The 21962-nt window shown below is 51.9% G+C and overlaps 1 protein-coding gene and 1 long non-coding RNA gene across 4 annotated transcripts; one reads left to right on the top strand and one right to left on the bottom strand.

The window, feature by feature from the left end:
- Window positions 1-1674: 1674 nt before the first annotated feature.
- CFAP251 (cilia and flagella associated protein 251) lies at window positions 1675-21732 on the top strand. 3 transcript variants are annotated; one of them, XR_011338657.1, is made up of 21 exons: window positions 1675-1766; window positions 1892-2032; window positions 2631-2740; window positions 3207-3315; window positions 3732-3812; window positions 4251-4310; window positions 4820-4864; window positions 5456-5673; window positions 6397-6582; window positions 9051-9298; window positions 9382-9530; window positions 10297-10470; window positions 10758-10942; window positions 11448-11562; window positions 11799-11962; window positions 14725-14815; window positions 15027-15170; window positions 18182-18410; window positions 19605-19706; window positions 20645-20828; window positions 21719-21732. XR_011338657.1 is itself a non-coding variant. In XM_069871040.1 (20 exons), the coding sequence occupies exons 1-20, from the start codon at window positions 1725-1727 to the stop codon at window positions 20749-20751; spliced, it is 2700 nt and encodes an 899-aa protein (XP_069727141.1). In that variant the 5' UTR covers window positions 1675-1724; the 3' UTR covers window positions 20752-21362. The 3 variants fall into 3 exon arrangements, 2 of the variants coding, with proteins under 2 accessions (XP_069727141.1, XP_069727142.1); XM_069871040.1 differs by lacking the exon at window positions 21719-21732 and having other exon boundaries at window positions 20645-21362; XM_069871041.1 differs by lacking the exons at window positions 19605-19706; window positions 21719-21732 and having other exon boundaries at window positions 20645-21362.
- LOC138728057 (uncharacterized) lies at window positions 18417-20682 on the bottom strand. Its single transcript, XR_011338658.1, has 3 exons — window positions 20558-20682; window positions 19396-19571; window positions 18417-18729 (listed from the first exon to the last, which is right to left on the bottom strand). It is a non-coding gene; the product is annotated as an uncharacterized lncRNA (long non-coding RNA).
- Window positions 21733-21962: the final 230 nt, after the last annotated feature.

Genomic DNA, 21962 nt, shown 5'->3' with positions numbered 1-21962 from the left:
ATAAACAGGATTTTCATGCTGGGGAGCAGAGATCGCTCCCTGAATACTGAATTGTCATGAAAGGTGGCTGGATGCTGCCTGGTGGGAAGGAAAACACCATGTCTGAAGAAGCTTGATGTGCAGGTGCTGAAGCATCGAACAAGACGGCCTTCCTGCACCTCGCTGAGGTGGAGCTGGAGGACCAAACCGCTGCTCCTGAAGCTACAAAACAACTCCCCATTTGAACCAGAAACAGGAGACTCTGCCATGGATGAGGAGTTGGGAGCAGCCGTCTTTCAGGACCTGCCTCTGCTCAGCAGCCTCCTCAGGTTGAGGAGATAATTTGAGCTGATAACAAAACTCCTTTCCTCTCCCCAGCAGGGTACAAGGCTCTTGCTGGGCAGAAAGAAAAACAAATTAGATTTAGAAATTGTGTTGTTATTTAACAGCAAGGCTCAAGTCAACAGTTGGGAGCGCTTAGAGCTGGTTATCTGTGGTGGTGAAGGCTTGGGGTGATCCCTGGGAACGGGGTGATCCCTGGGAACAGGGTGCCCTGAGCAAGTGCCATCCTGGCGGAGAGCAGGGGAGATTGGCAGTGGTTGGAGGCTGATTTTTCTCCCTTTGACTCCAAGGGAGCAGGAGCTGCCCCCAGGCCCCTCTGAGGGGCATCAGGTAATGATCTCCCATTCCATTCCCTGGGCAGGGCAAGGGTTCGGTCCCACCGGGATCAGGTGATGCTGAGGGGGATTTTGTCGCAGCCACGAGCAGGATTTAGGCTTGAGCAGCAGGGAAGGGCTGAACGTCCCCCCCGAGCCACCTGCTTTGGGCAAGGGGTCAGCGCTGCCTCTCCATGGCAGCTGGTGGGGATGAGGAGGGTTTTCTTTCTCTCCCACGGGGCTTTCTGGGCTGTCACGGGTGCAGCCGTTGGCGCAGCCGTTGCCTGGGAACAGCAGTTGGATGCAAACAGAAGCAGGGACCCGGTGTGACGGTGAGCAGGGGGTCCCAAGGGGAGTCTCTCGGGGCAAGTGGGAGGCTGGCCGCGTTGGGGAGGCCCCAAGGTCTGGAGGGACCTCGGGAATGGGTCTGTGGTGACCCTGGTGAGACCCGTGGGGCCAGGGCTGTCCTCGAGCAGCCGTCCTGCCTGCCAGGGTCAGAAGAAGGGTTTTTTCACCGAGTCTGCTGTCCTGCTGGTGTCAAAAGTTTTCTGTGTGCAAAGCTTTAGTCTTGGGTCAAATCCAGAACCGTGAAGCCAGAGGTGACCCTGCTGCCACCCCAGAGCAGTGCTGCTGTTTACAGGCCTAGTGACAAATCCCCACCTGAGGGGTGACGGTCTTGCTCAGCGCTGCGTGCAGGCAGATGGGGAGGGAGTCTGATCCCAGCTGGAGGAACCAGGGCTGGGCTGGGCTTGCTTGTGCCCGGTGCAAGTGTTATGGGAGCTGAAAAGGGGCTCTGGGACTCATCTCACAGCTTCACATGTGCCCTTTCCTCCTGCTGTGCCAAATTCCAGGTGGTTGTGCAGCCAGACCATGGCAGGGGAGTATTTCAGAGCATCCCGGCTCCCTGGAAGGAGCGTGAAGGTAAGGATGAATGAGCTAAGTGAAGTTATACCAGAGGAGCCATTCCCAGCACTGCCTGAGCCCAAGGGGGCTGTTTCCAGCCACGGAAAGCAGGACACGCAGCAGAGGAGCAGGGAGGAGCAGCAGCGTGATGGCTCTGCCAGCTTGGTGTGGGCAGCCACGCCAGGGATGCTCTTCCAGAAGGACAGACAGACCAGCCCTCATCCCCTTGTGAGTACCAGCCCGCACAGCACCTGCCGCTTGTGCCCAGCGCTATCCCACCACCCCAGAGGCCGTTTTGTCCTGGCACCAAGATTCAGGGACCAAAGCTCTGCCTCTGTGCCACTTCCCCGCAGAGCCTGTCCCGCGTGTTTGGCTACAACAGCAGCCTGGCCGTGCACAGCCTGATGGACGGGGAGGACCGGGTGCTCCTGTACATCTCGTCGCACACTGTGGTCATCCACGACATCCTGGGGAACAGGCAGTACCCCCTGCAGGTCTGGCACGCAGCCCTCGCATGTCCCTCCTCCTCTCCTTCTCCTGAACTCTGCTGCTCCGTCTCTCTTGTGGTTGGACTCGATGATCCGATGGGTCTTTTCCAGCCTGGTGATTCTATGAGTCTATGATTCTTCCCGGTGCCCTTGGCGTGCTCACAGCTGGAGGGATCTGTGGTGTTTGCCGTAGCCGCTGTGGCCATCCCACCATGTGGCTGTTCCAGATGTTTTGTGGTGTGAGGGTGTTCAGGGGTCACCTCTAAGCGAATCGAGGAGCAGCCCGTGCAAAGGAGGGCGCTGCTTTACTCGCACGCCTGTCCCCGTTCCCAAGACTTATTGATGGAAGGCGCTTTGGGTTGTGGAGGTGATGGGGAGCAGCACGTGTAGCTGTCCCCTCGTCTCCGCTGTTCCTCCGCCTGGGCAGCTGGTGCACAGCTCAGAAAAGCATCAAGAATGGGATACAAGAGTTGGGCTGGAAGAATGAGAGTGGAGAACCCTTGAGAGAGGAGACAGGAGAGCTCATGAGCAAAGCAGTTTGAACACTTCAAATAATTGCTGGGTCTGGAGCCTCCGCAGTATTTTCTTGTCTCTCTTTCCCCAGGGCCACACGAATGTCATTTCTTGCCTGTGTGTGAGTGAAGACAGGCGTTGGGTTGCAACAGGTGACCGAGGGCCAGATGCTCTGATCATCGTGTGGGACTCCTACTCTGGGTAAGATCCTGGGAACCTCTTCCTTGGAAACACCCTACGGCTGGTAAATCGCTTGGGACTGACTCCAGCCTCAGCTGAGAGTGAAACGGGAGAAACATGAGGATGGGATCAAGCAGCAAAGGAGCCAAAACTGAGCTGAGGACTTCACTGTCCTTGTATCACCCACACACAGAGGACACTGAGATGGGGCTGAGCTTCCCCAAACAAAGTACATCACGTTTCTGAGCTGTAGCACTTTCTTAAAAGCTCACTTGTGAGTTGTTTCCCAGAGCCATTTACTGGGGGGAAGGGATGGAAAGGACACAGATCATCAGTGGTTGGCGCCGGCTGCTCCTGCAGCACCTCTGGTGTCTGCAAACTCCTTGCTCACCACACACACCAGGGTGGGTTGTTCCACAGATTGTGCCAAGGAATAGCCATGACCCCTCTGTGCTGCTGTGAGCACCACGAGGACTTTGTTCTGTAGGATACCGGTGCGCACGATCTTTGAGAGTCATCCAGAGGATGGGGTCGGTGCTATTGCTATTTCCAGGGATGCGAAGTATTTGGCAACCATCAGTGCTGGTGCAGTGCAGGTAAAGAAAACCTCTCCTCTTCCATAGCTTTGTGGGATTGATCCCTGGGAGAGTGTCCAGTGCAGCAAAAGGGAGGGGGGGGCGTTCCAATTGGGAGAGCAGAAGAAAGGTGGAGGGGTTCTGCAGGGCAGTGTCTTGGTTTTGCCATTGGAAGACAGACCTGGATCTCACTGAAGTGCTTTGGAGTTGAGAAAAATGGATCTTAAGTTGGGAGAAAAGCTTTTGAGTCTGAAGCACTTTCGTTTCTTGCATTATTTCCTAAAATTAAGCTCTCCGCTATCTGCCCATGCTGGGTTTATCCTGCTCCAGTGTTTTATGCCCCACTGTTCCCTGCCACTGGAGGGGATGGGGTTCACCTGGCTTCCCCAAGCTCCCAGAAAGCCACAAATGTCCCTTGGTTTTCCTTTCTTTGCCAGAGAGTTTGTGTTTGGAGATGGACTTTGCCCACAGAGAAACCCCTGTGCAGCACGGATCTGAAGCCCGAGTTCGGCTACCAGGTGAGCGACCGCGTCTGAGGGGCACAGAGGAGCGTGACCAGGCTGGACTGGACAGCCCCATCTCTACCTGCTCCTCCCGACACCTGCTCCAGGAGGGAGCTGCTGGTTGGAAGTGGGAGGCAGGACAAGCAGAGCATCTCGGGGCTGTTACTGATGCTCCTCTGCCCGCCAGCCGGGGGATGAAGAGGGGATGCTGGTGGGACGTTCTCCACCACAGCCCTGGCAGTGGTCAAGGCTCACGGCAGGAAAAGTCCACGGACCTGCCGATGTGTCCCCACTTGCAGAGGAGAGAGCGTAGCTCTGGGGTTTCACAGGGAATTTGGCTTCTCTTTTCAGGTGGTCAAGCGGGTTTTGGATAAAAAGCAGACGTTGCATTAAAGAATAAGCAGAAAGCATTGCTTGGCTCGGTGTTTATGCACTCTCACCTTTGATTTTCAGGATTATGTAATATTTAACCCTCAAAATCCCTACGAGTTCATCAGCAACAGCAAAACCCAGGTGATATTTTACACATGGTTAAGTAGGGACGTGGGAAGTTGTATTTCTGGTGCCAGGCGGGTCCGAAGGTGGCACGGGGGTCGCAACCTCGTGAGGGAGCGTGGGCTGCAGGGCCAGGCGTCTGCCCACGACAGGGGTCACGGTTTGCTTTGCAGGGCTACCCGCTGCTCCCCACGTGCTGCCCTCGCTAGGCACGCAGGGGATGTGAGCAGAGCGTCTCTCCTGCTCTCGTGCTCAGCTGGTCACAACCGTGGCCGCGATGCTCTCCACTCTCCCATCTGTGCTTTCCCGTGGGTTCTTTTAGTTCCTCGCGCCAGCCAGCAGCTCTGGGGAGAGGAGCGGGTGGAGAAGGAGGGTGTTTTGTGCTCTCTGGGAGGTCTTGGAGCCTTTCTGCCCCAGGAACCCTGCTTTTGGTCCCCATGGCACGGGGTCGGTGCCCAGAGGATGGGGAATGGACGTGCTGGCACTGCAGTTATGAAGCACTTGGATGTTTTCTTGTCTTTCCTCAGGGCGATGCCGGTTTGCAGTACAGCACGCCACTCCTGAGCAGGCAGGTGAGCATGGGGGGGACCGCAGCATGTCACCCTCCCAGCCTTCCTCCTGCCAGCAGCACTGTCTCATCGTCTTAAGCAAAAAAAACAGTGGCCACGTCCCCATCCTGTCCCCTTGGTCTCCTGAGGGGACAAACCAGGACTGTCTGAGCTGAGGTCAAGAGGGGTTCTCTCTCCCAGAGATGTCCAACTGCATCTTCTCTGAGGGCTTTTGCTGCGATGGTCCTGCCATGGGACAGGGAGGGGACATCGCATGGAGGGACCAAGCAGGAGCATCTCTGCTTTGGGACAGGACGGGAGGGAATGGCCTCAAGCTCCACCAGGGGAGGTTCAGGCTGGACATCAGGAAAACATATTTCATGGAAAAGGTCATTGGGCACTGGCAGAGGCTGCCCAGGGAGGGGGTTGAGTCACCTTCCCTGGAGGGGTTTAAGGGATGGGTGGACGAGGTGCTGAGGGACATGGGTTAGTGATTGATGGGAATGGTTGGACTCGATGATCCAGTGGGTCCTTTCCAACCTGGTGATTCTGTGATTCTAAGAGGTAAGAGCCAGCGTGCAGGACAAATGCAGGGCCTCACTGCTCTCTCTACAGACCTTCAAGAGTGTGGTGGGACGCTTCAGCCAGTCAGTTTTTCATTTTAATGACTCGCAAGCTCTGACGGGCACCTCGGCCGGGAAGCTGGTGGTGTGGGCCGCGGTCAGGCCCCAGAGCCCAGCCAAGGAACCGTGGGTGAAGCTGCACAGCATGAAGGCCATCAAAGTGGTGCCTTTGCAGGAGGAGAGCATCACTGTGCTCGTGGCGTTTGAGAGGTAACGGGACGGCAGTTTTCAGTAGCTGGAGGTACAATCCTTGCCGTAGGTACAAGTCATTGGGCCCTGGCGGAGGCTGCCCAGGGAGGGGTTGAGTCACCTTCCCTGGAGGGGTTTAAGGGACGGGTGGACGAGGTGCTGAGGGACATGGGTTAGTGATTGATGGGAATGGTTGGACTCGATGATCCGGTGGATCTCTTCCAACCTGGTGATTCTATCATTCTATGAATCCTTGGGCCCATCACGAGCTACGGCCACGTGCTGCTGTTTTAAGTCTCTTGGCAGCTTGTAAGAACCAGGCAAATTCATGCAGGAAAGTGTTGTGGATGAATGAGAAGTTGCTCCAGCTTTTTTAATTTAGCTGGGGGGTGGGAAAGGTTGAAAACGCCTGGCAATGTGATTCCAGCTCTGCTGGCCACGGTCACCGAGGATCAGGGATGAGTCTTGCTCAGCCTCCTGGCCTTCACCGGCAGAGGGAGCAGACAGCCACCAAATGCCTTGACAGCCTTGGGGACAGGGCAGGGGACCCTGCAGAGTTCCCAGCAGAGGCTGCTGGTTTGTGCACAGCCCTGGAATTTCCCCCTGAGCATCTCTACAGGGCCCTTCTCATGCACTTCTGCAGAGAAAAGAGGGAGAGATCCACTTCTTCCTGAGGATGCTATCCAATAAATATATGGGAGTTCTCAATCAGCGTTTTGATTAAAAGCTTTCCCTCCCTTGCAGCTGCATAGTGACAGGCGATGTGAAAGGACAGGTTAAGTTCTACAACGGAGAGCTGAAGTTCCTCACCTGCTACAGACACAGCAAAGTGGGTCCCATTCGGTCCATCTCCTTCTCCCAAGCAACTCCTGGTGCCTCCCCAGCCTGCTCTGCCTCCCTCACTGACAGCAGCCAGCCCTTTGTTGCAAGGTGAGTGCCCCTTTATAGAATCATAGAATCATCAGGTTGGAAAAGACCCATGGGATCATTGAGTCCAACCATTCCCATCAATCACTAACCCATGTCCCTCAGTGCCTCGTCCACCCATCCCTTAAACCCCTCCAGGGAAGGGGACTCAACCCCCTCCCTGGGCAGCCTCTGCCAGGGACCAATGACCCTTTCTGTGAAAAATTTTTTCCTAATGTTCAGCCTGAACCTCCCCTGGTGGAGCTTGAGGCCATTCCCTCTCGTCCTGTCCCCTGTATATAAACCCAGGTCTTCTTCTGCAATTACCCTGCTGCTTGAAAACTGGGGAGATGGTCAACTGGAAGCTGCCCCGTGGGTTTCTGCTTTGGCTGGAGCAGGTTTCAACCCTGTGCTTGGGCTTCTGGGCAGGACAGGCACATGGAGGCAGGACAAGGAGGGAATGTGCCTCTTTCTTCCCCTTCTCTGCAGATTTTCATTCTAGGTTTTTGTCCCACCTACCCAAAGAAGCAAAGGGACGTCTCCTGGGCAGCCCCTCTCTGCCCAAGCAGCAGCCACGAATCTCCCCATGGCCACCAAAACCCAGTGGGGCTCCAGCACATCTTAAATTTTGAACTTGATGCGGTGCCCCGGCACAGGCGAGAGAAGCATTAAGGGAGGCACGGAGATGATCAGCTTGTCCCGGGGTGCGCGGCTCCTCTGTCACGTCCCCGGCACACCAGGCAGCGCTAATGCTGAGCCTCCAGCTCCCGCTGAGCCCCTTAATCCCCCCGCTTCGCCCCCTCCCTGGGATGGCTATTTCCCGTTCGATTTTCTCGTGGCTGGGCAAACTCCTCGGGGCAGCGATGGAGACGGAGCTGGGTTGCACCGTGTGGACTCAGGAGCTTGGGACACCCCAGCCTGGGTCCTCTCTGCCCCTCCGTGTGATGTAGCTGTGCCTGAGGATTTATAGGAAGTCTGCAGGCCAGATGAAGCTGTTCTGTGGCTTGATCCAGCCTGCAAACCATATGTCTGCTGCTCCTGTTAAGGCTCTCCTGGCAACGTCTGTCCTTAGGCGCATGTGTTTTCCAAAGAGCCACGTGGGACAGATTCCTCTTGGGCCTGGAGCAGCGCCCTGGGGAACCATTTGGTTTTCCCTGTGGGTCTCTCTTGTCTCATCCCTCTCCCTGGGTTGCTGCTGCAGCTCCTGCCCCTCGCAGTTGCTCTGGGCAGCACAAAAGGAAGAAAAAACGGGGAGGCAACCTTGAGCCTGCTTGTCCCAGTAGGCTGGTGGGGTCAGGTACGGCTGAAGAGCCCAGCTAAGGTGCAGCATCCCTCGGCACCTGGGCCAGACGTGCCGAACAGTCTGACCTGGAGAACAGGCCTTATGAGGAACGGCTGAGAGAGCTGGGGGTGTTCAGCCTGGAGAAGAGGAGGCTGAGGGGAGACCTCATTGCTCTCTACAACTACCTGAAAGGAGGTTGTGGAGAGGAGGGAGCTGGGCTCTTCTCCCAAGGGACAGGGGACAGGACGAGAGGGAATGGCCTCAAGCTCCGCCAGGGGAGGTTTAGGCTGGACATTAGGAAAAAATTCTTCACAAAAAGGGTCATTGGGCAGTGGCAGAGGCTGCCCAGGGAGGGGGTTGAGTCTCCTTCCCTGGAGGTGTTCAAGGCACGGGTGGACGAGGTGCTGAGGGATATGGTTTAGTGTTTGATAGGAATGGTTGGACTCGATGATCCGGTGGGTCTCTTCCAACCTGGTTATTCTATGATTCTATGATTCTATGAACCCGAAGGCTGCACAGACCAGCTCCCAAAAGGGGCTGGAGTTTCCCAGCTGGTGCTGCCCGCATGCTGCATCTGGGCAGCTCTTAGATCTCTGTGTGGTCCTCTCTTGACCCTCTGCTCTCCATCCAGACTCTCAGCCCTCGGGCAGACTGACGACCGCACATATTTGATCTGTAACGCGCATAATTATTCAGATGAGATTCCACACAACGGCGATTATGCAGCGGGACCCTCTTTGCTGCGCCGCGGCTGAGAGAACAGACAGGCAGCTGCTCTGTCTCCGGCGCGAGCCTGAAACTGTCCTCTGACCTCGTCCGCGGCAGTGTGGTTGACATGGAGCCACGGACAATGGTGGCATGGAGACACGTGAAAGAACTATTCAGAGCATCCTCAATTGCTCGTTTGTCTGTCTCACACACCAGTGACTTGCAAACGGCAAAAGCTACCCAGATGTCATTCATCTTCTGGCTTGCCTACCCAAGTAGAAAATGGAACCGGCTTCAGTGTTTTCCCTCACAGATTTACCAGGTCATGAATACAAAGTGCCACCTGCCTCCCGGGTCTAGAAGTGTTTGCATATTGCGTATCACAGAATATAAGTGATCGTCCAACTAAGTTACCACAAAGAGACTAATGTGTCACATAGCTTGGAGGGACATGAGCCAGCCAGTCTGATTCATCCAATTCTGTTTTTCTCACACTAAACAGGAACTTCATCCTTTCAACCTCTGACGCAACCGTGTTCCACGTTGCAACAGACAAGACAAACTTTGAAAAACTCCTGGAAGAGGCGAAGGAAGCTGTGAATGCCATCACATGCCACCCCTGGCAGACGCTCCTTGCTGCGGGGAGTCACTGCGGGCTGCTGAAGGTGTGGGACTACCAGCAGAACCAGTACCTCGTCAGCCGGATATTCGTGGGGGCAGGCATCCAGTGCTTGTCCTACGACCCTGAAGGTATCCCAGCCTCTTGACCTCCTCACGTGCCAAGCACTGGGGTTCCCAGGAGGAGCAAATGTGTTTTTTGATGTGCTTTTCAGGTTATTTGCTGGCTGCTGGTTTTACCGATGGAAGCGTTTGCATTCTAGATGCCATTTCCCTTCTGTCCAGCTGCAAAGAGTTCAAGTTCTCCCGAGGTCCTGTGACTCATGTTAGCTTCTCTCATGATTCAGAGTACCTCGCAACCGCTGTAAGCTTGTTTTTTCCTCTCACTAATTCACATGAGCTGCTCGTGGTGCAGCTTTCAGTGGGACTGGGAATTGCTGGACATCCTGCGAAGCACGGCTGAGCAGAGGGCTGTCCCTCCCAGGGGCTTCGTGACTCTGAAACGCTTTTCCTGGCTTGAAGAGTCACTCTGTAAAAACGTCACCAGTCCCAGCTGCTCCACAGACCTGCTGCTGGCAGCATCCCATCGCTCGCTTTTAGTGGCAATTCTTAGCTCTGCGTCCGTCTGTAGGAAAAGCTGGAGCAGGGGTTTCCTCCTGGCTGGTGCACCATAAAGCGCTGGTGCTCCCTTGGTGCCACGTCTCGGAGCAGCTGTGTTGAGGTGACGTTGGAGCAGTTTGGCACAGAGGTTGTAGCAGCTGGTGGTGGTCTGTACAAAGAAAAACATTCCCTGCTTCATGCATGGGTGTCGTAGAATCATAGAATCGCGAGGTTGGAAAAGATCTTTGAGATCATAAAGCCCAACCGTGTCAAGGCACAGCAGTGGGAAGCATCTCCCCTGTAATTTCTGGGGAGTCGCTGAGCTCAATTTACTGCTCCTCTGCCCTCCAGCCAGCCAGGATGCCCCAGCCCCTCTGGAGCAGCTGCCCAAATCTGTCTGACCCTGTGTTTGATCTTGGCTGTGGCTCCAACCCTCCTGCTGGGACTCCCTAAGCTAAGCTTGGAGGGGCAAAAGCTGCCTGCTACCATCCAGGGATTGTGGACCTCTGACCTTTGTGCTGTCCTTCCAGGATGAGAAATACATGGTTACTGTTTACAAGAGAGTCCTGCAAAAGGGGAGCAGATGCTGGCAACACCTGGCAGGGCTGCAGTCCCATTACAAACCCATCCGGAGCATCCTCTTTGGGGTCCACTTAGACAGCAACAAGCCCAGGCTGCTGAGTCTCGGGGAGGACCGGCAACTGGTACGTCAACGCGAAAGTCTGAAGAGCTTTGCGGTTAATTGGGAGGCTGGACAAGAGCATTGGGGAAGACTCAGTCTTTAGTTCTGCAGCTCCTACCCCCATCAGCTCTGTCACAGGGGGTTGTTCCTCAGCCTGGTCTCAGAGCAGATCTGGCCAGGGCTGAGGCTCTGCTACTGCGGGCTGATCACCCCGGCTGCTACAAGAGATGAAAGATCCAGTTAATCTGTAAGGTCCTGGGTGCTGGCAGGCCACAAGGGAGTTGCTGTGTTTTCTTGTCTCCTCTCCAGGTTGAATATGACCTGGACAGAAGCAGCAAGGGCCGCTTGGTGGTCTTGCACAGGATCCGGGTAGAGCAGTTCGCTGTGCCCCTGTGCTTGGCCTGGTACCCACAGCTCAGCACCGAGTCCTTTATCCTCACTGCCAATAACTGCTACAAAATGAAGCTCTACAACACAACGACCAAAATTTGTAGGTAGGTTCAAGCCTGTCAATGCCTGGTATCCCCATCCTACCCGTTCTTCTCTGTCCAACGCCTGCCGTACTCCCATCCTCGAGCACGTGTTTGTCCATCCATGGCACAGATCTCGAGATGACTCCAGGGCCCCAAATTGCTCCATCCTTGTGTGCACTCTGCTGTTCACTGTCATCTGGTAAGGCTGAGGCTGCCGGTGGGTCTTGATCTGCCCAGCATTTTGACCTTGAGATGCAGCAGTTGGACATCAAATAGAGAGACAGGACTCCACAAGTGCAAAGCACAAGGACTGAATGATCCCTGAGTGCTAAATTAATCTCTTAGCCCCAGTGAGATCTCTTCTAGTGAAGGACCCTGTGCTATCCTGTCCTCTCAGCCACTAGTATGAAGCCTTCACACCCACCACTCCTCGCTGTATCTGCCCATCCTCATACACAGCAGCCATCCAGAGAGGGGAAGATGTTTTCTGTGCCCTAGAATGGATGAAAATATTGTTTGCCTTTAGAAAGACCCTTTTGGGACCAACCTATGGCTCCCCGTTGGAGAAGATACAAATCCTCCCAGCAACAAACGCTGCAGACCCCTGGATACGCTATCTGGCATACGTTACAAAGGACAAGGTAAGGAGCGCCATCCACTCCAGCTGTACAGGAGCTCCAGCTGCTCCAGCTACTCCAGCTGTACAGGAGCCCCAGCTTGTGGAAGAGGTGGTGCCTGGGCCAATTTCACTACAGACAAACCAAGCTGGTCCTGTCTGAGAGCTGAATGAGCTCCAGGGAGGAGGATGCAGCGCTGCTCCAGCGTGCACCCCTCCCGCAGGACCTCCAGCCTTCCCAGGCCCCCTTTTTCCTTACAGGTGGGCTTGCAGATTTTGCCTATTGATGGCAACCCCCACAAGTCCTCAGCTTTCATTTGCCACCCGGATGGTGTCTCTGACCTTGCGAGCTCCTACGACAGACGCTGCGTCTTTACAGCAGGCGGGGGTGACTGCACCGTGATGAAATGGGAGGTCAACCTGAAGTGAGTAGTGCAGGGAAGAGAAAGGAGTCTTGTTAAGGCTTCCCACAGCTGCTCGGTCAGCACAGCTGAGGCAAATGTTCCCCAGCGTTTACACTGAGAATGGAACCTTTTGTCCTAAAAGGTCTCTGTTCACGTTCAGAGGAGTCAAAGCCAGGTCTCCCAGCTATTTCTGCACTTACCCTGGTGTGTGGAGTGGTGCTGCTGGTTTTTTTCAGGGCTTACTGGAGCGTGGGTCTGATGATCAAGCCCTGCAGCCTTGTTGTCCTTTCACAACACCTTGTCTGAGACCAGGCCAGCAAACTGCATCTGGCAGGGAGGGGTCATGAGGTGGGGGTCAGGTCCCAGTGCTCGTGCAAGAAGGAGACTCATCGTGGGCTGAAAGGAGCATGAGTTGAGGCTGGCAGCATCCCTGCTTAGCTCTGGGGGCTGCCAGGTCCTGGAAACCTGGCCTGCAGCAGGGTTTATTAATAGGGGAGGCTCATGCCCTGCGCTCACACAGGCTCTCCGAAAGCCCTAGCACGTGCCACGCTGGGGATGGTGACGTGGCAGGGGGGTCAGCCCAGATTGCAGCTCCCTGCCAGGGCCCAGGTGGCAGCTGAAACGGGAGGGACGCTCTTTTTAGGGCGCTTTACTCCCCCTCTGTGTGATGAGGTCACATTGTCAATGTAGGGCGGTTAAACCAGCAGACCTCACAGTGTGGGAAATGGAACCCAAATGGTACAAGGCTGAGCAGAGGATTTTCTGGTCCCGGCGAGGGCCTGGCCGGTGTGATGGGGGTTATCGGAGTTAGGCAAGGGATCAGAGCAGCGGCACTGGCTGCGGGAGGAGCAGACGGGCGGCTGCTCATCCAACAGTCTCTGCTTTCCAAATGGGGTAGGCGAGCATTTGCTAGGAAATCCTCCCTGCGTTTGAAGACTGGATTTAGGACAAGCCACCTTAATCCTATAAAGCTTTGCTTACATGAGTAAATGGACTGCAGTAAACGGGGCGGCTGGAGGAGCGGAGGCTGCCTCTGCAAATGAGGATTTCCAGGCTCTGGCCCGGAGCGTCAGCGATAAACCCTGCCAGGTTTCTTCTGCGAGCGTGCAATATTCCCCTGCCAGCTCCCTCGGGCAGCGGTGCCAGCCGCGTGCTCCCACATGGCAGGCAGGCGATGAGGCAAAGGCAGGAGATCTATCTTGGTTTCTTCGCATGTCAAGGACTAAAGCCGCGCGTTGCGGTGCGTGTGCAGGGCAGAGGGCTCTCCCCTCAGGAGCTCTGCTGCGAATGCCTGGTAGATACGCGCGTGCATCAAAAGGGAGCCACAAATGAGCTGAAAACTGCCAGACCAGCGCAAAGCCACTTCACCTTCACACTTCAAGGGCTGGGAAGGGAGCTTAGCCCGTGTTGAAGCGAGAAAGGTTAGATAGCGCAGCATGGGCTGTCAGTCTGTGTCTGAGGTTTTTTATCCCGCGCGTCGCCTAAGCACAGAGCACACCTCCTGGTTCATGGCAAATCAACCTCCAACCAGGGCTCGATTTTAGCCCCCGCTCCTATTTTTGTGCTTTTGGAATGTACCTGTGAAGCGCCATCGCCCCTCACCTCCCTAGGACAAAGACTTTGTGGTTAAGACAAGCGCTGGTCCCACGTAAAACATTTCTTGCAGGTCCTGCTTGCTCTGGGGAAACCCCAATGGGTGCTGAGCCAGCTCACCTTCGTGTGCCAAAAGAAAGGAAACCTGAGTGGGAAAGCAATGGGCTTATTTGTTTTCTTTTCCACTTTGTGTGGCTTAAGCAGTCGGGGGTCAGAATAAGCAACGTTTTAAGGAAGGCAATAGAATATAAATGATCCTTCTTTATAATGGTTGGCCAGGGTCCAGGCAACATTGAATTTCTATGTAATTTGTTTTCAGAGCGAAGCTCTTGATGAGCTAATTATCATTTTATTGCTGCTCCTGGCATCTTGTGCATCTCCACTGTGTTTAATATCCAGATAACTTAATTATGAAAAAAAGCATGAAGCTTGCAAAAATCCCAGTGGCAGCAGCGCTGGAGAGGTGTGCACCAAAGCTGCAGCCTTGCTGCCAGGCGTGGGGTGTCATGTGGCAATGCTACATCATGATTGCACCACCAGGCTTGGTTTCCTTATTCATCTGCACGAGACGAACAGATTCTTTTGGCTCCAACTGGCTGTGAAATCGGAACAAAGAGGTGGCACTCGGATGCTTTCGGTTTAACGTAGACTGCACCTGCCACACCAGCACCTGCTACAGCAGAGGAAGTAGAGTAAGGGATTGCACTGAGTTATAGGGGAGGAATGTGTTAGATCAAGGGACGGGGAGCTTAGGTTTGTGTGGTTTCTTGCAAACACCAAGCTCCAGCCCTCTCTGCACGTTCAAAATGCTGATCTAGCTAATTCATCTCCTTCAGTGTCTCTATAAGGAAACAGAAAAGCTAAATGCCAGACACCAAGCTCAAGTCCATGGAAAAACTCCTGGCTCCCAGCCCTGTGCTCATTCCACTAAACAAGAGGACCATTCAGTAATAATTAATTCCCACACTGTGCTATTGTATGTAAAACCTGGGTATGAAATATGCTGTAGAAGTGCAGGCTGATGATAGAATTGTACATGGTTCAAGGCAATGCTTTTCTTTCCTGAATTCTGAGACCCAGGGATTTTATTTATTTATTGAAAGTGTCTGTGAACAATGACTAGAATGGGAAATGTGAACTCTCTCCTCACATGAACCCTTCCTGTACCTTCTTTTCTCTGCTTCTGCCAGTGCCTTGGATGCTGCTGCTTCCCTGGGTGGGGAGGACTTGGTCCCATTCTACAACCTACTGGATGGTGGCAGAGAAGGCGAATTCTTCAGGGTAATTATGCTCGCCGTGAACACTCCTTTGCAACATCTGGTTGGGGTTTAAGATTAATTTATACAGGCCTGACATTTCTTGATTTTTTTTGTCCCGCTCGCCTTTGCCAGCAATCTCCTTGATATGCCCATTAGTAAATCTCAAAAGGAGCCTTATCTTCCGTGCCTGTTGGTAACTGAACTTTATAGTATCTTGTTTGAATCCCTCGCAGGAACTGGAAGACTATTTTTACTATGCGCAGCTGCACAGCCAGGGGATTGATACGCTGGAGACCAGGCAGGTGTCAACGCACATTCCCTTGGAGGAAATTCCTTCTGTAATGAGAGCGATGGGATTTTATCCATCAGAGAAAAAGGTCAGTCAGTTGTTTTTTATTGTTGTTATTAATAGAAGAATGAAAATGATTGTATTTACCAAGTGTCCTGAGGGCCAGATTCTGATTGTTGTTACTCTTGATGACTCCAGCGTGGTTTTGCTGGCTCTCAATGTATTTAACCTGATCTGCATCAATGCAGAGTGGTCAGAATCTGTCAGCAAATTCCTCAAAGTAACGATTCCTCATTAGGGAGCTGGACAATCACAGGGGCAGGCTGACAAATGATGACCTCAGGGTCTTCTGGAGGTTGAGTGCTCGGCCACCACTGCAGAGAGGTGGGTTTTGTCAGGAGAGCTACTGGGAAAGCTGAGGAATAGCTTTTCCTTTGGTTCCCAGGGGCAGCAGCTTCCAGCTTTCTGCAGTCCACGGGCTGAAGGTCCCTGTGCACACGCAGCGTTGTGCCTGGTCTCTCTGTGACTGCCGCTAACGGCTGAGCTGCTTCACGTGCTGCACGAGGTTGGTCCCCCCAGGTCAGACGGAGACTCAGCCAGGGCATCCTACGTGTTACCAGTGCCAGTGGGAATGTCCAGCTCCGTGCAGTCACTCCTGGGAAAGTTGACAGAGCTTTGTCTTCTTGTTCTGCCTAGGACTGATGGAAGAATGATTTTAGAGGGAGGCAGCAGCTTTTATTCGCACGGAACTTAAAGCGCTTTCATAACTCATAAACTCTGCAAGAAGCTCTCTCTGAGCTTGCCTTTCAGGTTGCAGTAGCGGAGCTTCTATCAAACATTTCTCAAGAGCTTTTTAGCTTCAAATTTTACAGCAGACAAAGACAACTGATTTAATAAGGGCGCTGCTTCTTCCTCTTTTGTGGCAGTTTCTACAAGGCAGTTTGCAGTGGAAATAAACCTCGTCTGTAAGGCTGTAACTTGGCAAAAGGGTAATTATCACACATACCAAAAAAATTTACAGCGAGGAAATTTAAATAACAGCCTCTTTGCACCAGCTACGGCCCTTCAGTGCAGGAGGGGTTCTCCCAGGGGAAGCAGAACATCGCTGTGCTCCCTTCATCTTTCTGCGGGGGAGGCTGCGTTTGTCTCTGGTTTTTATACAGGAACCCCACAGGCTGCTGAGATGGTGCTGTGAGTCAGTGCCACCCCATCTGCCCGGGGAAACTCTCTGCCAGAAGAGCCAGCAGATGGGAGGCAGGACCTTTGCCACCACCTAGCAGACGCGCTTTGTAGCCCCTGCAACCAGCAAATGTTTGTCTAAGCTGAGGCTGCTTTGCCCTTGAGCCAAGCCGTGGTGTTATCCCCTCCTATTCGCTAGATCTTTTCCTTGGCTTATTACAATTTTGCCTCTTGGGGACATGTTCCCTTGGGAAATGCCTCTGGAAGAATAACTGTTAAACCTCTCCTGCCCCAAATCAAAATGAAAATAGCATTTCAGGCATGGAAACGGAGGTGCTAAGCTGCCGTAAAACCAGGCAACCTACAATCTGCTTCTCGAAGCAGGCAGGACAGCATTAAAATCCGAAGAGAAAGTTCATGTCTCTCTAGAATGCTTTAATAAAGGAAAAGCAGGAGGGAGAAAAAGCAGCTTGGGCAGACTAGCAAAGCTTCGGGGAATTAGTGTTTTTCTTGTGTTGTTCGGTGGGGCTGATATAAAACCTAATTCCAGACCGGCCAGAGCTGAGTGAAAATGACTGTTCTTGCCTGGCCTGACATTTGCTGCGGGAAAAATATAAGGCTGAGGTTTCCCTCTTCCCTGGGCTTCATTCAGTGGAAAAACTTGTGACACAAGGACAAAGGCCTAAGGCTGAATGCAAAGTCCTCCCTGGGGAGATCTTGCATCAGCTTCCCTTTCTGGAGAGCAGCAGGCATGGTTCGCTTTGGCACGGGGACTTCTCCCGGCGTTTCTCTGCTTGCCTGCGTATCTCCAGAGGAGCTGCCTCTTGGAGCACGAGTACAGCGACGGCAGGGAGTGGATCCTGCCTTTCGGATACACATCTGCTAACTGGGCTGACATGCTGCACCACACTTGAGGAGAACCACTCATCTCCAGCACATTCTGTGCTTTCGAGAGGAGGGCGAGCGATCTGGGTGTGCAGGAGGTCGACCTCACGGAGCACATCTCAGATTCAGCTGGTGCAGTGGCAGAACTACATTGGTCTCTCCAACTACCTGAAAGGAGGTTGTGGAGAGAAGGTTGCTGGCCAAGGGACAGGGGACAGGACGAGAGGGAATGGCCTCAAGCTCCGCCAGGGGAGGTTCAGGCTGAACATTAGGAAAAAATTTTTCACCGAAAGGGTCATTGGGCACTGGCAGAGGCTGCCCAGGGAGGCGGTTGAGTCCCCTTCCCTGGAGGGGTTTAAGGGACGGGTGGATGAGGGACATGGTTTAGTGATTGATAGGGATGGTTGGACTTGATGATCCGATGGGTCTCTTCCAACCTGGTGATTCTATGATACACCAGACGCAGGATTGGGGAAGGGAAAGCTTGCTTGTGCTGCGCAGGGTGTGTTTATCCGGGCTGCGGTCAAGACTTCCATGCGTGTACTTTTGCAATGTATTTACTGGTTTGTGGTTTGCCTGCCTGCTGTCCCCAGAGCAGAGAGGCAGCTGCGGCAAAGGTGCCAGTAACAGCTGCACCGTCATGAGAAAACAGAGGAAATCCCAAAAGACAACGGGTCTGCTACCCTGCCTTTACCTAATATTGTCATAGAATCATAGAATAGTTTGAGCTGGAAGGGACCTTAAAGTTCATCCAGTTCCAGCCCCCTGTGATGGGCAGGGACACCTCCCACTGGATTAGGAACTCCAAGCCCCATCCAACCTGGCCTTGAACCCCTCCAGGGATGGGGCAGCCACAACACGCAACTGTTGGCCATGTCCATCCTCAGCTGCTGAGCGTGAGCTCACTGCTGGGAGGTGGTCATGGCATCTGAGGCACTGGTACGTGCACCATCATTGGCGTTCACAAGATCAGAAACTAGATTGATGCCCTTCAAAAATGACACGTGTAACAATCTATCTTGCCTTGATCTATAGATTGAAGACATGATAAACGAAGTAAAATTCAGCAAGTATGCGGATACCGGAGAACAAGTGACACAAATCAGTTTTGGGGATTTTCTGAAACTTTACATAAATCATCGACCTGCGTTCGGCTTGTCGATAAAAAAAATACAACAAGCGTTTCAGGTTCTTGGTTATGATAATGAGAATGGAGACAAAGTTATTGACAGAGGAGACTTACTGTTGCTGCTTCAGTGCCGAGGTGAGTTATTTCTTTTCTAGTATTAGTTTTATGCTTGCTAGTTCTGCCTTCAATTTCAGAATGTATTCACTGCAGCAAAAAATTAATCTGGATCTATAGCTTGGTAAGCAGGGCAGGCGTGTGGAGCCACGTGTTTTAACATTTTAAATTGAATAATCACATCTATTGTCTCCACTGCACTTCTTTTACTGCTCTGGAAACCTCCGCTGGCCTGAGGTATCTTGTCTATCAATTTACAAGCATGAATCTTCACAAATTGTATCCTTCCTCCAGAATACCTCGCTCTGCATCACTGTGCTCTCTCTCCCAGTCACACACTCTTCAGAAAGGTAGTATAAAAGTGAGAAGGAGGGGGACATGAAAGAAGGGATTAAATTGGTCATTCCCAGACTGAATCTATGTGTGAAAGACTGAAAAGATAGGATGGTTTAGTTCAGCTGAATCAGAGGGAACTCGTAAATGCATGTATAAATATGTGTATGTCCGACGCTGTAGAGAGGGAAATAACAAACTTTTCTTGCCTTGCTCCTGTAGCAAAAGCAGGGAGCATTTAGTGCAGCTAAGCATTAAAAGAGGTACATTGCCTGGAAAACTGCTTGCCACAAAGATCCTTGGAAATCAAGGATTCATCCAGTGTGAGAAAGGTTAGTTATTTATATGCATGGTGTGAACATCCATAAATAGATACAGCAGACAGAATAGTTTCATAACTGATCTATAACTTTGTGCTTCAGGGCATGAGCCAGCCAATAACTGTGAACAAGTGCTATGTCCAGGTTATTCCAGGATACTAGATCAGGCCTTCCCTGCACCCTCCTCTTTCTCCTCTGTGTGGAAACGGCTGCAGCCATGGGCACGGGGTGACACGGACTGTGGTCTGCCCCGTGCCAGGAGTTCTTCAGTGGGAAGCTTGAGCCCCTGCAAATGCAATGTAGCCTAAAGAGCCATCTGCATCAGAATTTCTCTCTTTGATTAGTATTTTTACCCAAAATACAATATGCAAGAACAATTTTCCTTAGGATCGAGGTATGTCAGGATCATGCATTTCAACTGGTAATGTGTCTCTCTGTCTCAGAGAAACCAAATCCTCTTTCAAACTGTCCTGTTTCGTTTGTACGCTGTTCTTGCTCCAGTTGCCTTCTAGTTTTTGTGCTAATGATCCTGTAACCCAAGAGGTTGTTTTGTTGCCTACAGGAGAGCGTATGACAGAGGATGAGCTGGCGCGGTGTCTGACCACCCTGATGGGCAAGCATCCTGGGGGAGGAGGATCAGAACTAGACACCTACGATCCCTCGGGTACCAGATTAGCATTCCACACAGCACAGAAGCAGGATCGCTTTGATTACCAAGCAGAATAATTTAAAGGGCAAACCCATTACCCTGTTATGCCGAGATCTGTCAAAAAACACTCAGATGGGGTTGCAAAAATAGTCATAGAGCTGTAGACTGTCCTTCATCCACACAGCAATCGCATGGGTGTATCTGAAAATAAATGAACAACGAAATATAAATGGGACCTGACAAAATTACATTGTTGTTTATCTGCTGGCTCGGAACTGAAATTAGAAACATGCAGCGGAAGGTTTATATGCCAAAGTCCACAGGCAAAAAGGAATCCTACAATATGCAAATTACAGTGTTGATTTCAACCAGGCGGCAATGCCCATTGTAATGAAGCTGTTGATAACTACTGCATTTGCTTACAATTTATGTCCCAGTCCACACCAGTCTAGAACAGCAAATTACGGTGTTGATTTTAGCCAAGTGGCATTGCCCATTGTAGTTGGAACTGCGGGTAAGCACCAAATTTTTGAACAATTCGTGTCCCAGTTCATACCAGTCCAGAATGGCATCTGGTTAAGGCCATCGGCAATGGGCTGAACGCGGCGGAGCTGCAGCTCCTGAAGGGAACTGCCTAGTACTGAAAGCAACTTCAAAATCCCTGTGTTCCTTGGGCTTTTAAAATCGTGTCAAATCGCTGGGGTGTAGAAGTTGGCCCCTTGAGCCTTCCAAGGGAACCTACTGCGAGCCTCACCAGTTCCACAGACTTGATCCCTGAGAGGAACGCATCAAGTCTTGAGCTAGGAAGCCAATACTTTTTCATGATGACTACTTAATAAATCTTTAAATGAATTCTATCCACTTACTATTGCTTATAAATTTTACTAATCTGGAAAGCCATTTTCACACTGCTAACGTGTATTTTTTTTTGCGTTGTTGTTATTGCTCTCCAGGTGCAGCAGCTTTGTCTGAAGAAGAAATTCCAGAGGAAATCACAGCAGAGATATTCGCTGCTGACATTCTTGGCTTGCCTATTGCTGAACCAGAAAAGAACTACTGAAAAAAAATAAAGAGATGAATCTTTGGTCTACAAAGACACTGAAGCATAGCTGCCACAGAGCTTTCTGCTCATGCAAGGTTTTCTACTCATTCTCAATTTACACTCTTTCCTCAAATATCTTCAATATTTGTGTTTAATGTTTACTAAAAAGTAAAGATTACATAATTTTATATTAATAAAACTCCAGCTTAAGCCCCTGGTTTAGCACAGGCCACAAACCTATGTAGGGAAACACTGGAGTGGCTGTAAAGAGTGAGGCAGTAGTTGTCTTCTTGCACTGACCACCCTGTCTTTGGCTGGAACCTTCCTAGAATTTATTTGAGGTGGGTTTATGCCAGATGCGGTCTATTTTCATTATGTTAAGGTAGTATTTATTTGTGTAACCTGGCAGCAAAAGAGCAATGCAAAAGTATTGTATTGATTAAATGCATTGATGAATGTTGTGTACAAAACACTTGGATGGATTAGAACAGATTTGTAATTATAAATCCAACGGACCTTGAGAAAGAAAGGAACTCTGTGTGATACATTAAACCCAGGCTTCCGTTTGGGCCTTTAAAACTTGTTTTTCCTTTCTGAAAGCAGCAGTTCCAATTAGTAGCGTGATACCAACGGGACGTTGTTTGTATAAACAGCATAATGAGGCTGGTAGGAGTTGCTGTACAGAGATGGGTGAAGTGCTGTTGAACGCGCTTCCTTCTTTACATCATCCTCGGCATCAATTTGAGTAATAACGTGGGCCCTCACGAAGCGTTCCTTTCAGCAGCAACGTTTGTTAAACGGAGATGGCTCTTAGGTATGCCAAAAGTACCTGTGGTTGTACAATTAGTACAAAGAGCGAGGTGTGCACCAGATATGAGTTAATGAAGGAGTCCGATGGCACCGGGACCACGGTGCAGCAGGTGTGTGGCAGCAGAGACTCTCTAGAGAGCATCGCTTTGATGTACCTCTGCCTGTTTACTCACAGGATCGTGTACTTGCACGGATTCGAGTCCAGCAGCGTCACAACCCGAGCACAGCGGCTGTGCGGCAGCAGAAACTTTGCATGGAGAATTGCTCGTGTGTAATTCTGCCTCTTTAGGAGGTTTTTGTGTACTGTGAATCCGTGCCCGAGCAGATCCCCCGCGACTTCAAACCATGGGTGTTACCGGCATTATCTTAGGCAGCTGATAACGTCCCCTCTCCGCTGCCCCTCTTGTCCCCTACTTCGT

Source organism: Phaenicophaeus curvirostris, chromosome 17, assembly GCF_032191515.1.
Source record: "Phaenicophaeus curvirostris isolate KB17595 chromosome 17, BPBGC_Pcur_1.0, whole genome shotgun sequence".
NCBI lineage: Eukaryota > Metazoa > Chordata > Aves > Cuculiformes > Cuculidae > Phaenicophaeus > Phaenicophaeus curvirostris.
This window is presented reverse-complemented; position numbering and strand designations above follow the sequence as displayed.

What these genes read in the sequence shown, in the direction of transcription:
- CFAP251 (XM_069871040.1), top strand. Translation starts at nt 1,725, where the DNA reads ATGCTCTTCCAGAAGGACAGACAGACCAGCCCTCATCCCCTT. An exon ending in CTTGTCCTACGACCCTGAAG is followed by an intron (nt 9,299 to 9,381) that starts GTATCCCAGCCT and finishes TGTGCTTTTCAG; the next exon opens with GTTATTTGCTGGCTGCTGGT. An exon ending in CATACGTTACAAAGGACAAG is followed by an intron (nt 11,563 to 11,798) that starts GTAAGGAGCGCC and finishes TTTTCCTTACAG; the next exon opens with GTGGGCTTGCAGATTTTGCC.